Source organism: Dama dama, chromosome 9 (genome assembly GCF_033118175.1).
Source record: "Dama dama isolate Ldn47 chromosome 9, ASM3311817v1, whole genome shotgun sequence".
NCBI classification, from domain to species: domain Eukaryota; kingdom Metazoa; phylum Chordata; class Mammalia; order Artiodactyla; family Cervidae; genus Dama; species Dama dama.
The window spans coordinates 81,950,635-81,978,614 of NC_083689.1; the positions used below are offsets into that span (position 1 = coordinate 81,950,635).

The 27,980-nt window shown below is 38.9% G+C and overlaps 1 protein-coding gene and 1 pseudogene across 1 annotated transcript; one reads left to right on the plus strand and one right to left on the minus strand.

Annotated features, from left to right (window-relative positions):
• Window positions 1-720: 720 nt before the first annotated feature.
• On the plus strand, window positions 721-27,972 carry RARS1 (arginyl-tRNA synthetase 1). The gene is made up of 15 exons (XM_061151907.1): window positions 721-813; window positions 2,155-2,289; window positions 6,508-6,696; window positions 7,804-7,912; window positions 8,465-8,565; window positions 9,779-9,900; window positions 11,227-11,347; window positions 13,085-13,214; window positions 14,208-14,312; window positions 17,780-17,958; window positions 18,331-18,440; window positions 22,335-22,440; window positions 26,374-26,546; window positions 26,684-26,931; window positions 27,745-27,972. Exons 1-15 carry the CDS (start codon window positions 769-771, stop codon window positions 27,852-27,854), a joined length of 1,983 nt encoding a protein of 660 aa, XP_061007890.1. The 5' UTR covers window positions 721-768; the 3' UTR covers window positions 27,855-27,972.
• Window positions 8,574-27,980, minus strand: part of LOC133062643 (large ribosomal subunit protein eL20-like) — a 43,103-nt pseudogene continuing 23,696 nt past the window's right edge.

Below are 27,980 nucleotides of genomic sequence, written 5' to 3' on the forward strand. Positions count from 1 at the left end.
CAGTTATTTTGGAGCCCCCAAAAATAAAGTCTGCCACTGTTTCCACTGTTTCTCCATCGTGATGGCATATTAATGTGCATAATAAACGCTATTGGGTAAATGAATTAGTTTTGTTGGTTCTGTACCCACTTCTGCTGCTGCTGCTGCTAAGTCACTTCAGTCGTGTCCGACCCTGTGCGACCCCATAGACGGCAGCCCACCAGGCTCCCCCGTCCCTGGGATTCTCCAGGCAAGAACACTGGAGTGGGTTGCCATTTCCTTCTCCAATCCGTGAAAGTGAAAAGTGAAAGTGAAGTCGCTCAGACGTGCCCGACTCTTAGCGACCCCATGGACCGCAGCCCACCAGGCTCCTCCGCCCATGGGATTTTCCAGGCAAGAGGACTGGAGTGGGGTGCCATTGCCTTCTCCAGTACCCATTTCACGGAGAGTTAAATGAAGCCCTTAAGAGACACAGGCTTTCGTAAGATCCTCTCTCTAAATCCGTTGAGCACAGAGCAGCTCTGGTCCGATGCTCCTCAAATTCTTTGCTCTTCTCCGAACATGAGACTCTGGAGGCTGCAGCCTCATTCAGGCAGAAAATTCCCCGCGAGTTTTCCCTGCAGTTTCTCCAGAATTCCACCAGGGGGCAACAGAGGCGGAGTCAACGACACCCAGCCAGCCCAGCGTGGCTTGGGGGGCCGGCGAGGGCCGAAGGGGAGGGGTTCCGCTTCCGAGAGTGCTCACTGCTTCCGCTTCCGGCGACTTGGAGGTTAGGGCGCTGACGCGAGGATGGACGCCTTAGTTGCTCATTGCTCCGCGCGGCTGCTGCAGCAGGTAGTACCGCGTGGGGCCGGTGGGAAGGTTTGAAAGGGAGGCCCTAGGGCCCGGCTCCCGCCCGGGCAGCACTCAAAGAACGGCCGCGAGGCGGGGACCGGCCTGCGCCCCTCCGACAGGGGCAGCGGGGTCCCGATTCCCGGGCCTGCGCTGCCTCGGAGGTTAATGCCCTCCCAGGAACGCTTTCCAAGAGATGGGAGAGGAAGAACCCGGCGTTCCTAGGCCCGGGTGACAGTGAGGTCCAGCGAGACGGAGGATCCCCCTCTCTTTGACACCCCCAAGCCAGCATCTACAGGGGGCTGAAGCCTGGCGTGTCGAGACCCGCCTCGGCCAGTGTCCTTTCCCGAACAAGCGCGCTCTGTCGGGGGGAAGCGCGGGAACACACACAGAGGAGGGTAGGGTGAGAGCAGGAGCCCTGGGCCCTGTTTGCCGCTCAGCACCCCGTTCTGTCCACGATACTGTGCAAGAGGAATCCGGAGATTCTTTCCTCTCGGCCCGTGCAGGGGCCGATTATCAAGCTGAGGCTTGCTTCTTGCCATCAGTATTCGTGGGGAAAGAACTGCAAGAGCTTGTCAAGAAGTGACAGTTTCCTTACATTCTAGGTGCAGGTGGGGCGGGGTGGGAGGATGGGGACCGCTTCATTGCTAGATCCGTTACAAGTTGGTCAAGTAAATTGTCACGTTCTTTATTGTTTCGAGTCATATGGTCTTTTTCAGTGTAGGGACATAGGTATACTCTCAGTGGGTTGTGATAAGAATAATAGAGATGATTTCTGAAAAGTGTTTAGCTCTGTGCCTGGAGCACAGTATGCTCATTTATGGCATATTGTGTTTTTTGTCTGCTGTAATTATGCCCAGGTAAACAATCAAATGTGAAGTGAGGAATCTTTCCTTGAATAACGCAGTTTGGTAGCTTTATTTCTCTTGAATTGACATGTCTTTGGTTCTGGGTATTAGAGTGAAACATCTGATCTAGGACTTAAGACACTGGAAACAAAGAGGATTAAAGGGGAAAGTCCTTTTGTCTCAGAAAAGGCATAAGCAGAGGGACTTGAACCAAAGAAACAAGCGATCTGAAGGTGATCCCACTGCAGGCTTAACACCCCTGTTTCTCCTCTCCAACACACACAAATACTTTTTTCTTACGAGGGATAGGATCGATAATGTCATCAAAAAACTCAAAGAAAAACCACAAGTTATCAAAAACCACAAGTCCTTAATTGCTATACCTCTACCATGCTCAGGTGGAGAGGAGGGGAGATGAGGAAGTAAGTTTATGGTTCAGTTTATCACATCTGGGAGTCATCAGTCATGATGGACCAAGGTGGCTGTTCTTTCCTAGGAAAAAGAGATAAAGTTTCTGACTGCTGAAATTGACCGGTTGAAAAACTACAGCTGTTCAGAAGCTTCTTCAGATTTGGAGAATTTGCGAGAAGAAAATTTAAAATTAAAGTATCGACTGAATATCCTTCGAAAAGTGAGTACTCTGGGCTTTGGTTTCCTTCTACAATTTAAATTATTGTGTCTTTTTTAAAAATCCTTGTTAAAGAAGATGCTGAAAGGAATTTGGCAAAAGGACTTAAACCCTGTCCTTTCCCCCTACATTAGACAAGTTAGGAGTAAGTTGTTGGTGCAGATAATAGAGAAATTGCTGTTTTCCTTCTGGGACCCTTTGAAATGTTTCATCATACTAAGTTGTTTAGCCACCTTAATTTTCAGTAATTGCTTATATCAAATCAAAATATTTTTAACTACACCCACAATCCTTCTCTGCTTTAAGTTGGTTATTTTACAGTTTTATTTTTGTATTTTATGGTGTCATATTTGTGGGAAGGTTCTTTTCCACTTAATGTTTTGGAACATTTTTTTCCCATGAAGCTTGTATTGGTTATTTCATGACTTCATAATCTTAACAGTGTTTATCGATTTTGTCAAAGATTGAGCGTGCTTCCGTTGGGGCTTTAATTTCTTGGCCTGCCTTTCAGGTCTGCTGATGACACATCCTGGGTGATGGCCTCACTCCCATGATTGTTCTGCTCTGTGTGTGCTCCACTACTTTCAGGCAGGCTGCACTGGCATTATACCCTTTTTCCAAAGCTTACTCTCTTTATTTGTCCTAGACTCTGCCTGCCCCACTGCCATGAAGTCGTTTTTTATTACCTACTGTGATCTCTTATGCTTGAAAAAGCTTTGAGTCTTCTAAAATAAAAAAATTCCTTTTCCAGGGAATTTTCCCCAACATATCTCACCTTCTGATCATCTCATTCATTCTGCACTTATTTATATTCATTTGTCTTTATTTCAAGTCAGAACTATTGTTAAATACCTGATACGTGCTGGAAGCTAGGAGGGAAAAGATACAAAAGGAAGTGTTTTCTTTTTTTTTTTCTACTGAAATATAATTGCTGAATGTTGTGTTAGTGTCTCCTGCACAACGACTATGAATGAGCTGTGTGTATACATACCCACCCTCTCTCGGACCTCCTTCCCACCCCTCCAACCCTCTGCTTTACAACACGTGTTAGACCCTTCAAAAAGTGAGTGCTCTGGGCTTTGGTTTCATCCCACAATTTAAATTACAGTGTCTTTTAAAAAATCCTTGTTAGTGAAGATTCTGAAATTTGATAAAAGGACTCAAACCCTGTCCTTTCCCCCCTGCATTAGACAAGTTAGGAGTAAGTTGTTGGTGTACACAATGGAGAAATTGCACTCCCTGTGCTACGCAACAGGCTCTCACTAGCGATCTGTTTTACCCATGGAAATGTATTTATGTTGAACCTAGTCTTCCAATTCATCCCACCCTCCCTCTTCCATATTTGCACATCCATTCTCTACCTCTGCTTATCTATTCCTGCCCTGGAACTAGGTTCATTTTTCTAGATTTCACATACATGCATTATATACAATATTTGTTTTTCTCTCTCTGACTTACTACACTCTGTTTGACAGACTTAGGTCCATCCACATCTCTGCAAATCACCCAATTTCTTTCCTTTTTATGGCTGGCTAATATTCTGTTGTATTTATGGAATGCAGTATTCTTTATCCATTCATCTGTTGATGGACGTTTAGGTTGCTTCCATGTCTTGGCTGTTGTAAATAGTGCTGCAGTGAACATTGGGGTTCACGTGTCTTTTTCAGTTAGGGCTTCCTCCAGGTACGTGGGCTTCCCTGGTAGCTCAGGCGGGAAAGAATCTGCCTGCAATTCAGGATACCCAGGTTCAATCCCTGAGTCAGGAAGCTCCCTTGGAGAAAGAAATGGCAACCCACTCCAGTATTCCTGCCTGGAGAATTCATGGACAGAGGAGCCTGGCAGGCTAGAGTCTGTGGGGTCACAAAGAGTCGGACACGACTGAGCGACTAACCTTTTCAGGCTGGGTATATTCCCAGTAGTGGGATTGCTGGGTCATGTGGTAGTTCTGTTTTTATGTTTTCTAAGGAACCTCCATACTGTTCTCCACAGTGGCTGTATCAATTTACATTCCCACCAACAGTGAAAGAGGGTTCCCTTTTCTCCACACCTTCTCCAGCATTTATTGTTTGTAGATTTTCTTTTTTAATAGATTTTTTGATGGTGGCCATTTTGACCTGTGTGGGGTGGTTCCTCATTATAGTTTTAATTTGCATTTCTCTAATAATTAGTTACATTGAGCATCTTTTCATGTGCCTCTTGGCCATCTGCATGTCATCTTTGGAGAAATGTCTATTTAGGTCTTCTGCCCATTTTTTGATTGGAGTTTTATTCTTTTTTTTTTTGATACTGAGCTTCATGAGCTGTTTGTATATTTTGGATTAATCCTTTCTCCATTGCTTTGTTTGCAAATATTTTCTCCCTTTCTGAGAATTGTCTTTTCCTCTTGTTTATGGTTTCCTTTGCTATGCAAAAGCTTTTAAGTTTAATTAGTTCCCATTTATTTTTGTTTTTATTTTAGTACACATTTTCATAATGGACACTAGCTCTAGTGTGTAAATAGGAGAATTCTGTCAGCGTAATGTGGAAGGCATATTGTTTTCTTCACAGATATTTTGCCCTGCTGAGTAACAGCACTGAACACAAGATAGGTAAACAACTGGAAACAGCAAGCCATGGAAGAATAAGTCGTGTAGGATGCCCATTCTCCCCCTACCCTCTTCCTCTGGCTCACTTTGGCCACATGCCCTGACTTAAAAACACGTCTTGGATGGTTGTCTGAGATGCATTTTGCCCTTGTTTTCATTAACTTGGCAGCCTCAACTGTTCTTTATACCCCCTCCCATTGAGCTGTCTTTTTTTTTTTCCCCCAAGATTAAGTCTTAACATTAGTATTTATTAGAATGACAGGTACATTTTTTCATCAGTGACAATGTTAAGGTTGCTTTGTGATGGTGCTTTTGTTACAAACTCTCAGATTTTGAGTTATCTCCTTCTGATGCTGATTTTAGTATAAGTTCTGTTGTTTTAGAAGGGTGTTTTAGGGTTTTTTTTTTTTTTTTTTGCATAATGTGAAGTTTCAGAATGTTTATATTGAGTTGTAGCAAAGATGCTTGTACCACATGTAGTATTTCTTCACCTCATGGAACTTAACATTTTAGGGGAGAAAAGAGTATTGACCTTGAATCCTGGCTTTGCCTCTTGCCTTTATCATCTTTAGCAACTTACTTAATCTCTAGCCCACAGGGAAATGGTGATGGCAGTCATGACGTCCGTTTTTGTTATGTAGGTGACGTGAGGTAATGCACATAAATAAAGCACTTGACTCCATTCTTGACACGTGAATCACTCAGGAGTACCCAGTTCAGTACTGCTCGAATAATAGTTCTCGTGATTGTTGCCGTTCTTATTACATATCATTGATGTTTTACTCATGTAAATTCGTGATTAGTGTGTAGACAGCATTTTCACTTGTGTTCCTTTAAGAGCATATCTGTTCAGTCACCAGTCATCTTGACCTGCTGCATGGCAGGTACAGTGTTAGGTGCCAGGACTTGTTTCATTGTTTAGTCACTAAGTCATGTCTGATGCTTTTGCAACCACATGGACTGTCGCCTACCAGGATAGAACCATAATAGACACTTTCTTTGCAATCAGAAGTCTGGTGGTATAGGCAGATAATTTGGAGAAAGTATGAAAAGTGCAATAATGGAGGTAATTGATTGATTATATACCATCTTAAATGAGTGTATTCCATTTCTGAGAAGGTAAGAAATAGGAAGTACCACAGGGTTATTTAGCAGTAAGACAAAACAGTCTGTTACTCTGATATATTAATAGTACTCATCAGTATTTTTGACCTGTTTCATTTCACACTTGAAAGGGTCAGCATTTTAATGGAGAGATTAAATGTTTTTGTTGTTTTTGTCCATAGAGCTTTCAGTTCCTGCATTTGATAGGAAGTTATTTAGGATTGATTTTATATTATTTTCTCAGTACTTTAGGAAGCTGAGAAAATCATCAGTCCCTTACTCCCTATTGCTGGCCTCTGTTCTGGTTAAATATCTGTAGTAAAACGTACATGGGGTATTTTTACATGTATGTCTTAGATGCTGTGGGACAGACTTGTCCTATTAATGCTTCTCAGCACATCCTAAATACGAGAGTGTTACACTATGAGTGTGTGTTACCTTTCAGTTTCAAGGTACTTGAAGGCTTCTCAAAATATTTGAGGAATTTTTATATAATTTAAAGATTATTAACATTTACATTCTTTTCTTACAGAGTCTTCAGGCAGAAAGGAACAAACCAACCAAGAATATGATTAACATCAATAGCTGCCTGGAAGAGGTCTTTGGTTGTGCCATTAAGGCTGCCTATCCAGTTTTGGAAAATCCTCCACTGATAGTGACACCAAGTCAGCAGCCCAAGTTTGGGGACTATCAGTGTAATAGTGCTATGGGCATCTGTCAGGTGATTATATTATTTATTATAAAGCATTCTTTGTGGTTTGATTTTTCTTAAGCGTTACAACTATCATTGAGTGCATGCTCAGTCGTGTCTGTCTTGTTTCCAACCCCATGGACTGTAACCCGCCAGGCTTCTCTGCCCGTGTGATTTCTCAGGCAAGAATACTGGAGTGCATTACTGTTTTCTTCTCCAGGGAGCTCCCTGACTCAGGATCAAACCCACACATCTGCATCAGCAGGCAGATGCTTTACCACTGAGCCACCTGGGAAGCCCATAATTATCATTATCATTTACATAAATAATAGAGCCTTGTATCCTCAATGAAAACATTTCCCACAGTTCTGAAAAACTTGAGGAAAGGGAATGTATGGTTTTAATTTTTAAAAAGCACAAATTTTAATATTTAAATTATATATACTCAGTATTTAAGGAAATAGCTGATACTGTTTTGTTTTGGCACATTCCTCCTTTTGTGTCCAGGATAACTGAGTTATTGTTGAGGGATTAGAAGTTAGCTAATTAGCACCAGCATTCCCATCAAATATATGATGGAGATGTGTCTTTGAGATAGGCTTGTGTATTTCATATTCAGTCAGAGGAGTTCCCTGTTTTTAATAGCTAATGTGTTAGTAGTTTATTGCCCTTGGTTTGGGACTTTTTGATTTCTTTTCATTGTTGAATAGAAAGGCTTCATCTAAAGAGATCAGATTTTTTTCTAGATAATTTTTGTGTGTCTGTGCTGGAGTTAGGTTTATGAGGGTGCTATTTACTACTCAAATCTGAATATTGCACACTTTCATGATTTGAAAATTACAAATGTAAATGTCCTGGAAACAGGCATTATAACTAAAGACTTTAAAAGTCTTCATTAAGAAGTTCTAGATCGTTGTGGCAGCTCATTCTGAAAAGAGATGCTGTGGTTTTGGCACTTGTCCATTCCTCCTGGCACTGTTGCTATTTGATGCTTTAATTTCTCTTTACAAGGTCATTGGGCTCTGCTTCTGTCTTTTGATGAGTCTTAATGTCAGGTGAATCTGATGCTTTGTCAGCTGTACATTTCCTAGTAATCTGCTGAGACCTGTTGTGTAATCAATCATTTATGTTTTATAGATGCTTAAAACCAAGGAACAGAAAGTTAATCCAAGAGAAATTGCTGAAAACATTGTCAAACACCTCCCAGACAATGAATATATTGAGAAAGTTGAAATTGCTGGTCCTGGTATGTCATAATGTACTCTTTTCTTAAGTAGTTCTGTTGATTGCTGAGTCCTTTTGAAATAAGAAAAGAAAACCATTTTAAATATAAGGTTAAAACTCATGTACTGAACAAGATGATGAAAGCACCTTGGATTGGGAGTTAGGGAATGGAGGTTTTAAACTAGACTTACTCACCTGGTTGTGGATGAGTTACTTTATTGCCTTGTCACTCAGTTTCTCATCAGCAAAAAGGAGGTAAGTGATGGCAGATATTCTGTGGCAAAAGGATCGTTTCTTTTCTGTTAAGAATTAAACAAATCATTGGCTGGGAGTGAAGGGGTCCTGCATTAAGTAGGAAGCTTTCAGGAAAGTGGTGAAACTAGATCTGGAAATAGGGAGCTTATAAGAGGGCTCAAGCCAAGGCCCCAAGTGGTTTTGGGAGCCTGAAAAGTTTTATCAGAGCCATACTAGGGTTCTGGAGCCAGCATAAGTGAAATTGAGAAGTGCTTTGGGAGTGAGCAATCTTCAAGTTTGGAGGCTGTCTGATTTTTTTCTCTTCTCTCTTTTTCTTTAGGTTTTATTAATATCCACTTAAGAAAGGGCTTTGTATCACAACAGTTGACCAATCTCTTGGTGAATGGTGTTAAAATACCTTCCATTGGAGAGAACAAAAAGGTATATGTATATTTTTTGATTGATAGCATAATACATTAGAATTCTATTAGCTGTAGCTAAGAATGGTTTTCACTTTTTATATTGAGATTTAGTCATATTTTGAGATTATGAACATAGCTGTGAAGTAACCTTTCCACTGGGTCGTTTTTTTTTTTTTTAAGTCTGGGATCTTCTGCCAGCGTTCAGTAGGTGATCTGTAGGAGTTGCTCCACATGCAGATGTATTTGTGGGGAGGAAGACAATCTCCATATCTTAGTCCACTGCTATCTTGAAAGTCCCCCTTCCCCTGGGTCTTTTTTTTTGTTTTGTTTTCCCACTTGAATTTTATTTGGGCAGACCTGGGGACAGAGAGGGCCTGCACCTAAAAGACATTGGGCCTCTTGGTGGTGAAGCGTGGCTTGTGCTGGCGACGGAGGGCCTGGTGTGGCAGTGGGAACTTGATCTTGGAGGCTTGGAACTGCTTGACCACTGGTTGGTGGCACTTGCTGGCTGCGATCTCCTCCACCTTCATGATCTGGATTGAGAGGGCCCGGGCTCGGTGCCAGCGCCCACGCCTCGGTAGCACTGGGTGATGGCACCGGCTGTGGTCAGATCCCGTACTCCCGGTGCATGCTGTGGGTGCTGCTGTGGGGGTCACAGCACAGCCAGATGCCGAAGTTCTTCACCTGCAGGGGGGATTTCTCGTACACCTGTCCACAGTGGACCATTTCCCCCTAGGATTTCTTCATCGTCTTCAGTGGAGACACAAAAGTACCAGGAGTGGGACTTGGCAACAGCGTGATTAGACGCAAAAATTCTCCTACGATAGAGGAGCGGCATTTGGGGTCGGCAGGCAGCACCCCACCACCTCACACTCGCGAAGCATCCCGGAGGCCTTCATGGCGCTCTGCCCACGATCGCCAGCACCCTTGAGAAAGCTCCCCTGGGTCTTGATTGCTATGTGATTTTTGTTTTCATTCCCCAAGTCATTTGAGGTTGCCAGCTGATATTTATGAGTTGTCTCTGAAATAAAGAATAGATAACTTATTTAAACAGATTTGATTATTTTTCAATTAATGATGGACAAGTTCCATCAGAAATCCTAACAGTTGAATTACAGTCCAAGCTAATGTTTAAGCCTTGTTTATTATTAAATGTTATTAATGAATGTGTTAGCAAAAGAAAATATTTATACGTATACCCCCCTCTAAAAAATCTTTATTATTTATCCCAGGTTATAGTTGACTTTTCCTCTCCCAACATAGCTAAAGAGATGCATGTAGGCCACCTCCGGTCAACAATCATAGGCGAGAGCATGTGCCGCCTCTTTGAGTTCGCAGGATATAATGTGCTGAGGTATGTACTCTTGTCTTTCTTTGGAGATTTCTATAGAAGAGAAAATGTCATTAGAGAAAGAATCTTTGACTAAATCAGTGGTTCTTAAGTGTCTGCTTCATAATCACCCATTAGGCTTTTAAATTATGTCCTTGGCCCCTCCTTTGGACTAATAGCTATTTAGACTTGGGGTGGATGTAGAACCAAGGAAAAAGCTCCTTCATTATTGCACAAATATTTCTTGAGTGCCTTTTCTGTATACTAGAAGTATATATTTTAGTGGGAGAGGTAAGCAAGAAACAGATTGTACTGGACCTTGTAGGCCATGATAGGAAATTGGGATTTTATTAAATGCAGTGGGAAGCTTTTGGAGAATCTTAGTATGGCATATAATATGATTAGAGATTACTCTGGTTACTTTGAAGAAACTAGGCAAAGAAGGGCAAAAGAACTATAGTAATTAATTAGAAGTCTGTTTTAATAATCCAGGCAAGAGATGATCTGATGGTTTAAGGTTAGATGAAAGCAGTGAGGAATGAGAAGTGATTGTATTGATATATTTTGAAGAATTTTGTCCATTGATATGTGGGAACTACTAAATTATACTGAAATAATTGGTTGAAGAGTTAGGTTTTCATAAAATTATGGTAATGATCAACATTGACCTGACTGCCACTGTCCCAGTTAACTACGCAACAAACAGATCACAGTCCATTCATAGGAACTTCATTCAGCAAATCCTGTAGGCCAGGTGTTTGCAGGCTCCATTACTGGGTATCTAATGACAGACATAACAGACCTTGTCTTTGTCTCAGACCAGATGAGGAAACACCTCCATAAAAAGAACAATACTAAACATGATGTATTGGCACTTAATGTTTGTGGTTCCTAACGGAATATCAGTTCAGTTCAGTAGCTCAGTTGTGTCCAACTCTGCAACCAACCCCATGGACTGCAGCATGATAGGCTTTCCTGTCCATGACCAACTCCCGGGCTTGCTCAAACTCAAGTTCATTGAGTCCATGATGCCATTCAGCCATCCCATCCTCTGTCGTCCCCTTCTCCCATCTTCAGTCTTTTCCAAGCATCAAAGTCTTTTCAAATGAGTCAGCTCCTTGAATCAGGTGGCCAAAGTATTGGAGTTTCAGCATCAGTCCTTCCAATGAATATTCAGGACTGATTTCCTTTAGGATTGACTGGTTTGATCTCCTTTCAGTCCAAGGGACTCTCAGGAGTCTTCTCCAACTCTACAGTTCAAAAGCATCAATTCTTTGGTACTCAGTCTTCTTTATAGTCCAGTTCATGTTTATCATTTTTAAGTGGTTTTTGTTCTGTGTTTGATATTAGATTAAACCATGTAGGAGATTGGGGAACTCAGTTTGGCATGCTCATTGCTCACCTGCAAGATAAATTTCCAGATTACCTAACAGTTTCGCCTCCCATTGGGGATCTTCAGGCTTTTTATAAGGTTTGGTGCCATTTATTATTGTATTATTTGTGTGTCTATCAGTTATCATAGTTTTCCTTAGGGAGTTTTAAATGGTATTTGAAGCTATGATGGGGTTAAATAAAAGTTGCTGCATCCTCTGTTCCTCAGTATAGCATGTTTGCTTTTATCAGTGTATGCTAAAAGTTTAATTCTACAGCATTACCCATTCTTACATGAATTTAGGAGTTTGTTAGTCAAAATACATTTTAGTTTTTAAAAATTTTGATGCTGTTGTTATCTTCCTGATTCTGTATATTTTGAAAGCATTAGTTAAGTATAAACAGTTTTTTAAAGACAAATTTACCATAAACCATAATTTTAAATCAATCACTGTAGTAAACAGTCTTTGACTCTTTCACTTATCCATATATAAACATTTATTATATCAATTGTGGTTATAATATCATTTTTGTATTGTACCTATTTAAAGTTTTATCATACTCTTTCATGTTACTTTGTGACCACATCTTATTTTGGATTTGTAGACCAAAGTGTATACTCCTTATTATTGGATTTTTCCCCCCCCATTTTGGGGATGCTCACTAAGTAACGTCATGTTTTTACTTGTAGGTTTACTTGTAGGTTGTATCTACGTGTTTCTACATGTAGGTTTTCTTGCTTTTAAAATTGTTTTCTTATGATAGAGTCCTAGAATAGGATTACTGTATTAAGAAATAATATAGTACTTAAAACTTTTTTTGGTTGGTTGGTAATTGGCTTTTTTAGAGGTTTTTTTTTTTTTTTATCTTTTGGTGTGTATTTTCTAATGAAAAAATTAAAAATCGTTTACTGATATCAGTTAGGTGAAATAGCTGTTGTAATCTGCTGGGATTCTGTACACTGAATGGGCAAATCTATTAATGCCATAAAATATTTAAAATACACTGCTGAATTTTAATACCAAGGATAAAAGAAAAACCATATATTTATAGTTTTTAAAACATACAGATCTGTGATTGCAAAGAAATATCTAGAATTTTCATCAGAATGTTATTGCTGGTTAGTCTGGGATAGGGTTAACAATAATATTTTTCTGATAAGCACCTATTGCTTTCAAAGTAGATATGAACCAGTGAAAGCAATCTTTTTGGTTGCACAGGGTCTTTGTTGCTGCACAAGGGCTTTCTCTAGTTGTAGCCAGCGGCCTACTCTCTGGTTGTTGTGCACTGGCTTCTCTGGTTGCAGCGTCCAGACTCTGGGCTATTGGGCTTTAGCGGGTGTGGTACACAGGCTTCGTTGCCCCACGGCATGTGGTGTTTTTCCAGACCAGGAAGCGAACCTGTGTCCCCTGTACTGGCAGGCAGATTTTTATCTACTGTGCCACCAGGGAAGTCCACGATTTTATTTTTAATAACAACAACAAAAAAAAATTATTCAGAGTGGAAAATAGAGCCTGGAAAATTCAGCCTCATCTGTTAGCTGTACATTGTAATTCTCTTGGAACACAAGCACTAGTGTGAACTGGAAAGGTAGAGGTAGCACTGTGATGCAAATTTTACATTTTTTAAGGAAAATTATTTCAGAAGCAATAATTGGGTTTTATTAGCACATTCATTTGTAACAACGTCTTTGACTGTTGAGTTAGAACACTTGTTCTGTTGTTCAACAGATCTAAATTTTTACTTCCTCCGGTTTTTTTTTTTTTTTTTTTAAGAAATGTGTTTTATCTAGAAATATAGGGCTGATTGTTTACAAACCTTACCTTTTTTAATATAGGAATCCAAGAAGAGATTTGATACTGAGGAGGAATTTAAGAAGCGAGCATATCAGTGTGTTGTTTTGCTCCAGAGTAAAAATCCAGACATCATAAAAGCTTGGAAACTTATCTGTGATGTCTCCCGCCAAGGTAAACTTCTGGGCTTTGTTTGTTTATCCAGCGAATACTATTGCATGTAGTTTCTTGAGTATTCAGAATTGACTTTGAATGATGTATTACATTTTCAAGGGCTAGCAAATCAATTTTTTTTTCTTACTTATTTTCTGAAATTGAAACTACAAAGAAAGTTTATAAAGACAGGCAGGTGCAAATTTTAATTTCTTTAGAAGTCAGGAAAAATTAGTTAGAAAAAAAGTAGAAAGGAAAAAGATGCTATTCACATTAAGCATCCAAAGCTATAAAATCCTTTCAGATAATTCTATCCAGAAATGTGTAGGGCTGAAATGAAGGGAAATACACGCCAGGGTGGAACAGAGTGTTTGGGTAGAGTGTCATGCCGAGTCCCCTTGTTCTCCATATTCATTTGTGGTTTCAAAACAGTTCTGAGTGTTCACAGACTTGACTGTTATTTGAAAGGTCACTTTGAAGAACAGATGAACACGAATAGCCAGTAGATCTTTGGAAAAAATAGCCAGTAGGTGTTTGGAAAAGGCTGTTTTGCCACACTAGGCAGTAAAATGTGTTGTGTTGCTGTAGGTTATCGTGTCACTAATGTGCAGCTAGACAAAAAAATAAATGGTACCAATTAGGAAAAACTATAAGAAAATTCAGTGAACAGTTGATCTCCAAATAGGAAAGGCTTTTTTTTTTTTCCTTATCATTTACATTTTCTAAGTGCATTTTTTAAAAATTACATGAGGTATTTCTTTGGAGGGAAAAAAAATGTAGACAGGAAAAAAGAAAATAAGTTAGCTGTATTCTTACCCACTGTTAATAATTTTGATGTGTATCTTGCAATATTTTCTTCACATTTTGAAAATGGCAATATGTATATATTCTGTATCATACATTTTAATGTAATTAATTTTCTTCCAAATATTTCAATTAAATAATAAGTTTCTTTGAAGGTAAGAGGCGTGTCTCTTTTTAAATTATACATTCTCTTTATGACTTTTTCCCTAGAGTTTAATAAAATCTATGAGGCATTGGACATCTCTTTAATAGAGAGGGGAGAATCCTTCTATCAAGATAAGATGCATGATATTGTAAAGGAATTTGAAGATAGAGGTAAGCACTCTACTTTTTTTTAAACTTTATTATACAAATTTTCAAACATAGGCAAAAACAGAGAGAGTATTATAGTGACCTCCCAGCTTCATGTGCTAGTCACCAACTTAGTTATGAACACAGGCAGACCTTATTGTGTCTGTTACCTTCCTGTGTACACTGCTTGTATTATATAATTTCTTCTGTGACTGCTTTGATTTGTCTCTGAAACAACAGACCCTTCATCCCACCCCAAAACCATGATATCATTATCAGTCCATGACAACTAATACTTCCTTCCTTTCTTTTTTTCATTTGTTATTTGGTTCTGTCAGGCCTCAGTCACATCACGTGGAATCTTTCATTGCCGTGAACAGACTCTTTTGTGGCATGGGGACTTCAGTAGTGTGGCCTGCTGGCTTTGATGCTTTGTGACGTGTGGGATCTTAGTTCCTTGACCAAGGATTGGATCCTAGTTCCCTGACCAGGGATTGAACCCATGCCCCTGCATTGCAAGGCAGATTCTTAACCACTGGACCACCAGGGGGAAGTCCCAGTGATTTCTTAATTGCAAGTCATGAGTTCAGATTTTCCAAGCTGATTCATATTTTTTCATCTTGAGTATTTTTTTCAGAGTCTGCACATTACATTTGTTTAATATAAAATTTTTTAAGTCATGGGTTCCTCTCCATAGCCCCATACTTCTTACTCATTTATTATTGAAGAAACTAGGCCATTTGTCCTACAGAGATTTCCATATGGTGGTGTGTGGCGTAATTCCTCTATCTGTATTTTCTAAAGAGGCTAGATTAAACTCTGGTTTGTGTTTTGTTTTCTTCACTTGTTTTGTCTTGTCTATTTGTGAGAATGCCAATTTTTAGTTGGCTCTCTTGTTAGGATGTTAAGATGAATTAGTGGGTTCAGGTCTTGTCAGCCTGATCTATCGTTTAATTTCTCCATTAGACTTTTCTCTAGTGGTTGTAGCAGCTATTGATGATCATGACTTGGTTCCATTATTTTATTAGAGGTTGGGAAATGTAGCATTCTGTCATTTATTTTGTTTGTTACCTGGAATTCTGTGCAGAAATTTGTCACATAATCATTTTGGTTTAACCTGAGGTATGGTTCATAGGAGGCAAACAGTATAAATGCTTGGTTCTTTCCTTATTTTTCTTTACCAATTTTCAGAATAATAAATAAGTTTCTTAATATTTTCCAGATGTAACAACTGGATTATTTTTAGCATTATTGTAAATTAGGTATTTTATGTTTTCCAACTGTTTGCCTTTATTTTTTAATACTCAAATTGTCTTGTATTTAGCTAATGGTAGTCTCAAGTGGCTTTCCTTTTTTTCCCCTTTGACCCTTACAGTTTTTGATAGTTTACTTGTTTTCTGGACACAAACTTGTTTTCAGGATAAGTTTGTACATTTCCTGCCTCACTTGTGGATTCAGCCAGTCTGTTATCTCCAGGGAAACTTAGTTCCTTGAAGGAGAAAATGATACTTACTAATCACATTCTGGAATCTGGGGACCATACTTTTAAGATAAGGAATTTTTTTAAATTATTATAACTTGAGATATAGTTGATTTACAGTTAACTTCTGCTTTACAGCAAAGTGGCTCAATTATATATATAAATTTTTTTTTCATATTTTCTATTATGGTTTATCACAGAATATTGATTTTAGTTACCTGTGCTGTATGATAGAACCTTGTTTACCCATTCTATGTATAATAGTTTGCAACTACTAACTCTAGACTCCCCTCCCTCCCTCAGCAACTACAAGTCTGTTCTCTTTGAATCTGTTTCTGTTTGATAGATAGGTTCATTTGTGTCATATTTTAGAATCCACATATAAATTATATCATATGATACTTGTTTCTCTCTGTCTGACTTACTTCACTCAGTATGACAGTCTTTTTTAGATCTATCCATGTTACTGTTAATGGCATTTCATTCTTTTTTATAGCTGAGTAGTGTTCCATTGTATGTTTATACCACGTCGTCTTTATCCATTCATCTGTTAATGGCTATTTAGGTTGTTTCCACATCTTGGCTATTATGAACAGTGCTGCTGTGCAGACAAGGGTGCATGCATCTTTTTGAATTACAGTTTTATCCAGATATAAGCCCAGGAATGAGATTGATGGATCATACAGCAACTCTAGTTGTTGTTTATTGGGGAGCCTCCCTACTGTTTTCCATAATAGCTGCACCAATTTATATTCCTAGCAACAGTGTAAGAAGGTTCCCTTTTCTCTACAATCTCTCCAGCATTTGTTATTTGTAGACTTAGGTAAAAAAATTTTAATAATGAGAAAAGAAGCTGGCCATGTTAGCCATGCTAGCAGAAAGGAGGAATTCAACAAAGTAAGGCAAAGCAAGTGTGGGGTCCTTAGAAATAGTTTAGGATATTGGAGGGAAACTGTATTGTATTCCTTGCTGTGAGGGGAAGATGAGAATCCAGATTGTCATAATGTGAGAAACACTTTAATTGTGTAATTATTTTGTACTCATAACAAGAAAAGTAATGTCCATTAAAAAAAGAAAAGCACAAAGAATTTAGTAACTTCCCAATGTTACATAGCTAATAACTGCTAAGTCAAGAGTTTGTTTTTAACCAGGATTTTATACTGCCTTCACCCTACCAAGCATAAGTTTTCTAAAATGTTTAAAAAAAGAAAGGGAAAAGGCATTAGTAATAGTATTTACTGCATAAAGTTATTGTGAAGGTTGAATTTAATAAGACTCAATATAGTATTTAGCATATAGTAGCACATACTGAGGAGGAGGACATGGCACCCCACTCCAGTACTCTTGCCTGGAAAATCCCATGGACAGAGGGGCCTGGTGGGCTACAGTCCATGGGGTTGTGAAGAGTCAGACACGACTGAGCTACTTCACTTTCACTTTCATGCATTGGAGAAGGAAATGGCAACCCACTCCAGTGTTCTTGCCTGGAGAATCCCAGGGACAGAGGAGCCTGGTGGGCTGCAGTCTATGGGGTCGCAGAGTTGGACACGACTGAAGTGACTTAGCAGCAGCAGCACACACTGAAATATGGCTGTTTTTACCATCATGTTCCTTATTGTCCCTTCTTGCATCCAAGAATTTTGCCTTTTTCATCATGAGTGTATGAACGTGATTTTATTTTTCCATTTTACTAGTCATTCCAATGCTGAATCCTGCCATGTTTGTGCCCTGAACTCTGTTGTAGCTGTAACTCGAAAACTGTAAATGAATGAATACATTTTAAGAGGTAATGAAAGAAATTGCATCTTTCTCCCAAAGGAAGGCTATGGCTCCTGCTTGAAAACAAAGCACAGATTTCCATGTTTTGTGTCTGCTGAGCAGGTGGACTCCTCATAGAATGAAATGCTGTATGAAGAATTTGGGAGCCAGGTGTCGTGTTAGTTTGGGAAGCTACCAGGAACACACCCTGGGTGCCCAGACAACAATTTTCTCTTTTTCTTTTTTCTTCTAGGATTTGTGCAAGTGGACGATGGCAGAAAAATTGTGTTTGTTCCAGGATGTTCTGTACCATTAACCATAGTAAAATCGGATGGAGGTTATACCTATGATACATCTGACCTGGCTGCCATTAAACAAAGACTATTTGAGGAAAAAGCAGATATGATCATCTATGTGGTGGACAATGGACAAGTAAGTTTGTACATTTGTATCAATTTGCATTGTCTGATTGGAGGTAAGGCAGTATGGTGAAGCATTTGGCATTCAAAAACCCTCTAAATTTTCTTCAAAGACAGAAAAGTGATATGAGAGAGAGAGCAGGGTTTGGATTTGGCCAAACTTGTTCACTTCTCAGTTTTCCCACTTGTCTCTATAAACTAGGAAGGATGTTCCCTTATTCTCATATATAAGGAATAAAGAAGAGCTTCTATAACTTTACTTGCCTTAAAAGGTTAGTGAGTGATTTGAATTTTACAAATCTTTATTCCTAAGTAGAAGAGCTTTAAGTCATTTTTTAAGTTAGAAAGTTTAGCAAGTAACTTTTCTCTTTCTATTTCTTTGTAGTCCTTACACTTCCAGACAATATTTGGTGCTGCTCAAATGATTGGTTGGTATGACCCTGAAGTAACTCGAGTGTCTCATGCTGGATTTGGCGTGGTGCTGGGGGAAGACAAGTAAGTCTGGAAAATGTGAAGGTGATAACAACATACCTGACAGCCAGAGTTCTTTAATAGAGACTATTTGATTTGATGCCATAGTCTACATATGCTGTAGTATGTATGCAGCCAAGCTGTTTTGTACCTGTGTCTTATCACTGCCAGAGAGTGTAGCCTTTTAGGAAGAATTGAGAGAAATTTTTACATCTTCCATTTAATATTGTCTTAGGATCACTTAGTTATTTAATTACCATATCATTTTTGATTTGGTGACATGGCCTAGATTCTACCATCACATAAATGTGGGTGGTGTTTCTAAAAGCTTCATGAAGTAACTTAAGATGCTTAACACGCCAATGTGCAAAAGGGCTAACTAAGCATATGAAAGGCAGGCTAAGCATATAAAAGGCCTAGCCCCTACCCAAATAAATGTCAGGGTATTTATTTTAGATGTAAGGTTATATGCAGACAAAATACCTTAGATCAAACATATAATTCTGTATAGCTGCACTTTTTTTGTAACTGGAAGACACCTGGCCCTTAAACATTCATGATCCTAAGAAAGTGCTAAAAATCAAACGCATGAGTTGAGTATTGCTTTATAGGATCTTATTTTCTTGTTTTGTTTTGGTTTTCTTTTTTTTGGTTGTTTTTATATAATTTATTTATTTTTTTATTGAAGGATAATTGCTTTACAGAATTTTATTGTTTTCTGTCAAACCTTAACATGAACCAGCCGTGGGTACACATGTGTCCCCTCCCTTTTGAAGCTTCCTCCCACCCCCACCCCCCAGGTTGATACAGAGCCCCTGTTTGAGTTTTCTTAGCCATACAGCAGATGCCCGTTGGCTGTGTTACTCTTTCCATACATCTCACCCTCTCCTCCCTTCTCCCCATGTCCACAAGTCTTGTTTCTCCATTGCCGCCCTGTAAGTAAATTCTTCAGTACCATTTTCCTAGATTCCGTATGTATGCGTTAGAATACGATATTTATCTTTATGTTTCTGACTTGCTTCACTCTGTATGATAGGTTCTAGGTTTATCCACCTCATTAGAACTGACTCAAAGGTGTTCCTTTTATGGCCGAGTAATATTCCATTGTGTATATGTACCACAACTTCATCTATTCACCTGTCGATGGACATCTACGTTGCTTCCATGTTCTAGCTGTTGTAAAGAGTGCTGCAGTGAACAGTGGGGTACATGTGTCTTTTTCAGTTTTGGTTTCCTCAAGGTGTATGCCTAGGAGTGGGATTGCTGGGTCATATGATGGTTTTATTCCTAGTTTTTAAAGGAATCTCCATACTGTCTTCCGTAGTGGCTATATCAATTTACATTTCCACCAACAGTGCAAGAGTGTTCCCTTTTCTCCACACCCTCTCCGGCATTTATTATTTGTAGACTTTTTGATGATGGCCATTCTGACTGGTGTGAGGTGATATCTCATTGTAGTTTTGATTTGCATTTCTCTAATAATGAGCAATGTTGAGCATCTTTTCATGTGTTTGTTAGCCATCCATATGTCTTTGGAGAAATGTCTGTTTAGGTTATTTTCCCACTTTTTGATTGGGTTGTTTGTTTTTCTGGTTTTGAGTTGTATGAGCTACTTACATATTTTGGAAATTAAACCTTTGTCAGTTGTTTCATTTGCTATTATTTTCTTCCATTTTGAGGGTTGTCTTTTCACCTTGCTTATAGTTCCCTTTGCTGTGCAAAAGCTTTTAAGTTTAATCAGGTCCCACTTATTTACTTTTGTTTTTATTTCCATTACTCTAGGGGGTGGGTCATAGAGGATCTTGCTTTGGTTTATGTCATCGAATGTTCTGCCTATGTTTTCCTCTAAGAGTTCTATAGTTTCTGGTCTTAACATTTAGGTCTTTAATCCGTTTTGAGTTTATGTTTGTGTATGGTGTTAGAAAGTGTTCTAATTTCATTCTTTTACATGTAGCTGTCCAGTTTTGCTAGCACCATTTATTGAGGCTGTCTTTGTCCTGTTGTATATTCTTGCCTCCTTTGTCAAAGATAAGGTACCCAGAGGTGCGTGACTAGCTTTGTAGGATAATCTGAAGTCAGGAAGGGTGATTCCTCCAGCTCCACTCTTCTTTCTCAAGACTGCTTTGGCTCTGCGGGGTCTTTTGTGTTTCCATATGAATTGTGAAATTTTTTGTTCTAGTTCTGTGAAAAATGTCATTGGTAATTTGATAGGGATTGCATTGAATCTTGGATTGCGTTTGGTAGTATAGTCATTTTCACAATATTGGTTCTTCCGACCCTGGTGGTATTATTTTAGATATCTGCATTTATATAATTATGGTGTCCTACACCATAAAAAAGAAAACTATCAGTGATAGCTAGCCAGTGGCATCCTACCATATTTTAAACATTGATATTAAAATGCTCAAATTCAGACCTCCCTGGTGGTCCAGTGGTTAAGACTCCATGCTTCCACTACAGGGACATGGGTTCATTTCCTGGTCAGGGACGTTACACATGCCGTGCAGTGCGGCCAAAAAAAAAAATAAAATGCTCAGATTCTGCCATCTATTTTTTTAGTGAATTTTTCTTTTTTTAAGGCTTTTTACGGTAAATAATTTATCATTTTTTTATCATCTTCCTGTTTATTGAGCACCCACTGTGCATGGCATTGGCTGGGTGCTCCACAGTGTGTACATGAAGATAACATAAAGCACGTCCTCTTTCCTGAAGAAGCCTGTCCTCTAAAGCAGAGCAGTTCCCTTTGGAACCTGTTAAGATACACATGCCAGGCCCTCCCAGAATAGTTACTGACTTTCTAGGTCTGCGGTGGGTATTAGGCATCTGTTTTTGAAAGCTCTTTTTGATACTCAGCTGTGCATCCCTCTCATTAGAACCACAGGTGAGAGGAGAGGACCCACACACACGAGAAATAAAGACTCAAGGCAGGCACAGGTAGGGAGTAACGGAAAAGACCAGGTTTTGCCAAGTGGAGACATCAAGGAAGGCTTTCTTAGCATTTTGCCTAGGCTTTATGATGGGTATCATTTCATCACACAGGAGGTTTGGAATTTGTTGGATTCTCAAGGATGGGAGGGGATTACATAAGGAAAGGCTGGGAAATCATGTAGTTTTGGAATAATAAAGGAGTTTTAATTCCATAATAAAGGGCAAGATGATCCCTTTTAAAGGCAACTCTGAGCATACAACTTGAACAGGAAGTATCACAGTCACTTTGGCTGACTTTGTGTTAGATAGAAAAGCATGCTTCCTTTGTATCATTGTTGGGATCGAACAGTGTTTTTAATTTAAAAGAAAGAAAAAGACATTAAATATCTTGGAAACTTATTTAATAGGTAAAATCCAATTTTCATGAGATGCTTTTTAATAGTGCAGTTGCCCAGGGCAGTGCTTATCAGTACTTTTGACCCATCCACAAAGATTTCAGTGGGTATGGGTGGGGCCCTGACATCCAGTTTTAAAGTTCTCAGGCTGATTTTGATATGTTCTTAGGCTTGGTTACCACTAAAAAGGTGGAATTACTAGTTAGGAAAATGCAAGTGAGATTCCAGTTAAGAATTTCTTCCCAAACAATTCTAGAAGCAAAAGTATTATTAATTAATAATTCTCTAAGAAGGCAAAACAACTGACCCAGACTTCGTGTTCAGGAAAATGAACAAATTAACAGATGCCTTCTTTCTTTCCCTTTTAGGGACTGTATTAAAGATGGATATGTAGAGAATGCTATTAGGAGCCTAAAGCATAGAATGCTTGGAGTTGAGGGTTATAGATGATAGACACTTGGAAGTGTCTGCTTTCTTTTGTCATCCTCCCTGGTTATCACCTGAATAAGGTGGTGTCAGACTTAACTTTTAAAGATTTCTAAGTTGGAAGGTCTGCTTCAAAACCTGTTTAACTAGGACATCTAAATTTTATTAGGAAGAAGTTTAAAACACGATCAGGTGAAACAGTGCGCCTCATTGACCTCCTGGAAGAAGGACTAAAACGCTCCATGGACAAATTGAAGGAAAAAGAAAGAGACAAGGTAATCCAAAGACTTACTTGTATATTGTGTACCATGCATTTTGCTGTGGTTTTTCATTTTTGTTTTTATTGAGAGAACTGGGAAGGTTTATAAGTCAGTCAACTTCTGACAGGCTTATATCTCAGGTTTATTGCACAGTTTGTTTCTTGAATTGCTGAGTGTTTATTGTGAAAATATAGTTCTTAGCTATTTCAAAAGACCATGGCCTTTTCTTCCTTTGTTAATGTGGCATAGAATCTCTGCTGCTTCTTGGCAGTTTACCTGTCACTGCTTTGAACCAATGATAGGAGAATACTGAAGACTGAGGCGGTTTGAGTGAATCCCTACATTAGAGTGTACATCTGTTGAGCTTTCTCTGGGAGCATTTGAAGAGTCATCATTAGCAGTAAACACTGACCACGCGAGGCTTCCCGTGAGCCCACAGAGTAGGCAAACATGATGGCCTTTCATAGCACCCTTAGAAAGGACTATGGTTGGATTTGTGTGAAATTTGGAGGAACTGCATCAAAATGGGGGAAAAAAATTTTTTTTCATATAGAAATAAACAGAGGTTAGAGAGTGAGTCAACGGATCTTAGGTCTTTTCCATTCCAGCAGTCAAATGGAATGAACAAAGCTACTATAAACAGAAGAGTAAAATTATAGAAAGAGACACAGATTAGGATTAAATGTAGACATGAATGAGCCAAACAAAAAAAGGTTCTTTGAGGACATACTCTGGTTTGGTTTGGGCAGATCACTGATAATACAGAGAGCATGAAGGCAGGCTCTAAGGGAACATTCTCCCCACCTGTTCCATTTCCATTGTTCCAAAGTGAAACATGAAGTTGTTTTTTATTCTGTTTCCAGTTGGTGGTTGTCAAGTATACCCAGTTGGTATCTCCAGAACAGTTTTGCCTTTTAGTCCTGGCCTAGGTATAAGTGGCAAAGTCAGATGAAAAGTGGAAAATTTAGTCACTAATCAGTTTGTTTAGTCTGCATGGTAACAAAAACTGCTTTAACTCTTTATTTGGCCGTTTCAGCTACTATTTTTTAATCTATATAGAGTAAAATGTAAAGCTTGATGAATTTTTACACACGTGTATACATGCTAACATCAACCAATCAAGTTATATCTCTTATCACCCCAGAAAGTTTCCTATCACCATAGATCATTTTTGTTTATTTGAGGACTTTAAGTGAAATCATAAAGTATGTGCTGTTTTCCAGGTATATCAGTAGTTCATTTCTTTTTACTGATAGATAAAATAGATAATAGTTTTAATGTGTTTCTTCTGTTGAAGGACATTAGGGTTGTTTCTGTTTGTTGACTGTTACGAATAAGAAGCTGTTAATAATTTCAGCATTACTGTTCAAGCTACTTTTTGGGTACATGCACTTTTCTCTTGGATGTATATCTACAAATGGTATTTCTGGGTTGTAGGGTGGGCTTACATTTAACTGTATTAAAAATTGCCAAGGAGGAAAAAAAAAATGCCAAGGAGAGAGTTACAAGCGTTATATACTCCCATTACTAATAGGATTGTTCCAGTTGCCCTCTATCTTTCCACATAACTGATTTTGTGAGTCTTATTTTAATAGCTTTTCTGGTGAATATGTATTAGCATCTCACGGGTTAAAATTTGCATTTTTCTAATGAGTAGTTATGTTAACTGTTGCTTATTGATCATCTGGGTATCTTTTGTGAATGATATGTTCAAGTCTTTTGCGTAGTGTTTGTTTTAGACCATCCATTTATATTTATCCACATATTTACACTTTGCTGTGAACTTTATTCCTCCTTGCAGTTTTTAATTGCCTAGGTGTGGTTTGGAGAGGGAGGTAGAGTGTTTCCTTCTTCCCTTTGTATTTATCTTGCTTGGAGTTGCTGAGTTTTCTGAGGATTGGGTTCCTCATCAGTTTAGGAAAATTCTCAGGCATGTCTCTTCAAACATTGCATCTTTGCCCTGTTCTGTTGTGGAATCTAAGTACATATATTATGTTAGAACTTTTGACTGTGTCCCAGAGTGTTTTTCACTTTTTTTTTTCCACTTTTCTCCTCTATATGCTTTATTTTGGATATTCTAAATACCTTAATCATAGTTTTCCATTTTGAAATAATTTCAGACATAAAAAATTATAAAATAGTACAAAGTATTGCTGTATCAGCCTCCCCAAATATTAACATCCTATAGATGTAGTATGATTTCAAAACCAGGAAATTAACATTGCTACAGTACAGTTCACTAATCTGCAGACCTGAGTCAGATTTTGCCATTTGTCTCCTTTTTCTAGTCCAGGATCACATGTTGCATTTAGTCTTCATGTCTCCTTAATCTTTTTTTAATCTGGGCAGTTCCTTGCTCTTTCTTTCTCTTTCATCATCTTGACACTTTTGGTCAGGTTTTCTGTGGAATGTCCTGTAGCTGGGTTCATCTGGTATTTCTTCGTGATTAAATTCAAGTTATACAGTCTTAGGAAGACAAGTTTCCTTCTCACATAATTATTTCAGGAGGCACACGATGTTGATATGTCTCATGATTGTTAACATTCATTTCAGGAGGCACACGATGTTGATATGTCTCATGATTGTTAACATTCATTTTGATCACTTTTGTTACGGTGATACTATGAGTTTTCTCCATTGTGAAGTTACGGTTTTTCCTCTTTGTAATTAATAAGTATTCTTTAAATGATTCCAGACTTTTAAAAGATGTGTTATTTATTTTATTTTTGGCTGCGCTGGGTCTTCGTTGTGGTGCGTGGGCTTCTCATTGCTGTGGCTTCTCTTGTTGTGGAGCATAGGCTCTAGGGAGCGTGGGCTTCAGTAGTTTTGCACAGCTTGTCCATTCCTGGACCAGGGATCGAACTCATGTCCTCGGCATTAGCAGGCAGACTCTTAACCACTGAACCATCAGGGAAACTCCAGTTGCAGTCTTTAAAGTTGCTGTTGCTGTGTTTCTGTTGTTTGTATTGTCTTGTTCCCCCTCCCCCTACCTCACCTCCTTGGGTTTTTCAGTCATTTCATCTGACATGGTGGGTGAAAAGTTGTAATAGTTCTAGATAATGTCATCTTCCTAGTTAAGTTTTCTGGCTGACAGATAGCACACCAGCTAGTTGTCTTAATGATGTCCTTGTGTTGATGCTCTCTGGAGACTTCAAACAGTTGCTTCTTATAATTTATTCAGCTTTTAAGTAGTTGATTCTGGTGGAAGGGGTTAGTCTGCTTCAAGCTACTGCATCATGTCCAGACCAGAAATCCTTACTTACTTACTTGACCTAATAATGCTTCAGAATATATGACCAAATTTACCAAGACAGTGTTAGTTCTTTTCCACTTCTTGACACCCTGTTTTCATTCCAGTTAATTACCTGACCCTAATTTTGTTTCCTATAACCCACCTCAGAATAGTCTATGGAATGAAGCAGATAAAAACTAACAGTTGGTGCTTTGGTTTCATATCTACTGAATACACTGGGAAAAAAGTACTCAAGCTGACACTTCATATTTATAAATCAGGTTTCTCATGGAAGCATTCTTTGTTATGCAGAGCCAATGAGTTTTATTTTCATTATTCCCTTCCGTGTAGAGTGGTCTATGTTTTCCTGCCTCAGTGTTGATATTGATTAAAGCGCACCGTTAGATGCTCCTTGTGCCGTGCTCAATCTCTTCAGTCGTGTCCAACTCTGTGCAGCCCCATGGACTGTAGCCTGCCAGGCTCCTCCGTCCATGGGATTCTCCAGGCAAGAACACTGGAGTGGGGGTAGTCGGTCCCTTCTCCAGGGCATCTCCCTGACCCAGGGAGCAAATCTGCGTCTCTTGTATCTCCTGCGTTGGTAGGCAGGTTCTTTACTACCATCGCCACCCTAGATGCTTCTTACCACCATCTTTGTCTGTGAGATGGTGGAACAAAACAAAGATTGGTAACTTAAGTATTTTTTGCTTTTCCAAAAGGTCTTAACCACAGAGGAATTGAAGGCTGCTCAGACATCTGTTGCTTATGGCTGTATCAAATATGCTGATCTTTCCCATAACCGGCTGAATGACTATATCTTCTCCTTTGACAAAATGCTGGATGACAGAGGAAATACAGCGGCTTACTTGTTGTATGCCTTCACTAGAATCAGGTAATTGGAGTGCAGCATTTTTTATTTTGAGTCAAATGATGATTTCTAGTTTGGATCAGTCATTCCTTATTATATGTTTTCAACGGAGAAGAATATACTTAACAAAGGGGAATGATGGCTGTTACCTAATTTTTCAGGTCGATTGCACGTCTGGCCAATATTGATGAAGAGATGCTCCGGAAAGCCGCTCAAGAGACCAAAATCATTTTGGACCACGAGAAGGAATGGAAACTAGGCCGGTGCATTTTGCGGTTCCCTGAGGTTCTGCAGAAGATTCTAGATGACTTACTTCTCCACACTCTGTGTGATTATATCTATGAGCTGGCAACTACTTTCACAGAATTCTATGATAGCTGCTATTGTGTGGAAAAAGATCGGCAGAGTGGTAAGTGGCTCATCCAGTAGTCATGTTGGGGATTGGGCACCAACAGAGGCATTCATTTGAGTTGAAAGTGGATAATTTTCAATTTATTTATGGAAACCCCCCACACCCAATTTCCCCCTAGTTACACAGTAATCCATATCATATACAACAGACAGAATTGCACTGACTCTAATACAAGCATAAATGGAATTCTTCCCATTCCCAAACAGACTCGTTTCCCCACCCTCAGGCACATGGGATGGAACCATAAAACTCCAAATAATTGGAAGGTCACTAGGAGTAGGACATTTCCAACAAAAGCAGTGTGACTGATAGTCACAGAGTGAGTCTTTGAGTTCTTGATAATGAAAACTACCCTTGGAGGAAAGAAATAATACCTCCTTTAGGCTTTTTGCTCTATTGTGTTACATAGTTAATGAAATAGACTGAACTAATGATTAATAATAATACAGCAAGTAGGCATTTCTGAGAATCATGCCTGAGAACTTAAAATTTCATTAGGAAAACAAATCATTATGGTGTTTAAAGTTAATTCAGACCATGAAGCCTAGAACAGAATAAAAAAAAAGAAAAAGATAAAATTACAGTCTAATAGTTCAGGCTCTATATCTCTTATCAGTTAAAAACAGATTTCTTGAACAGAACACCTTTTTTCTTAGAGTCTCTCTCTACAGTTTAAGTAAAGATGATTCTAGTTAAAGCCCCCAAAACATCTGAGTTAGGCTATTTACTTCTCAGTAAAGTCCAGAAAAAGCGTATTCTTTAACAGTGATTTGTAGAAGAAGTAATTACTGTCTTTCTCTGTATTCTCAGGAGAAGTACTGAAGGTGAACATGTGGCGTATGCTGCTATGTGAAGCAGTTGCTGCTGTCATGGCTAAGGGGTTTGATATTCTGGGAATAAAACCTGTCCAAAGAATGTAATCCTCCTAAGGTCTGAACACTGTGTGTTTTCACCAAAGTGGCCATTAGCATTGTTTGCTTTTTTACAATCATGTGGATACAAGAACAAGTAAAAGGAATTTATCAACTATCTATAGAACTTGTGGT

What these genes read in the sequence shown, in the direction of transcription:
- RARS1 (XM_061151907.1), top strand. Translation starts at nt 769, where the DNA reads ATGGACGCCTTAGTTGCTCATTGCTCCGCGCGGCTGCTGCAGCAG. An exon ending in AGTTGAAATTGCTGGTCCTG is followed by an intron (nt 7,913 to 8,464) that starts GTATGTCATAAT and finishes CTTTTTCTTTAG; the next exon opens with GTTTTATTAATATCCACTTA. An exon ending in CCATTGGAGAGAACAAAAAG is followed by an intron (nt 8,566 to 9,778) that starts GTATATGTATAT and finishes TATTTATCCCAG; the next exon opens with GTTATAGTTGACTTTTCCTC.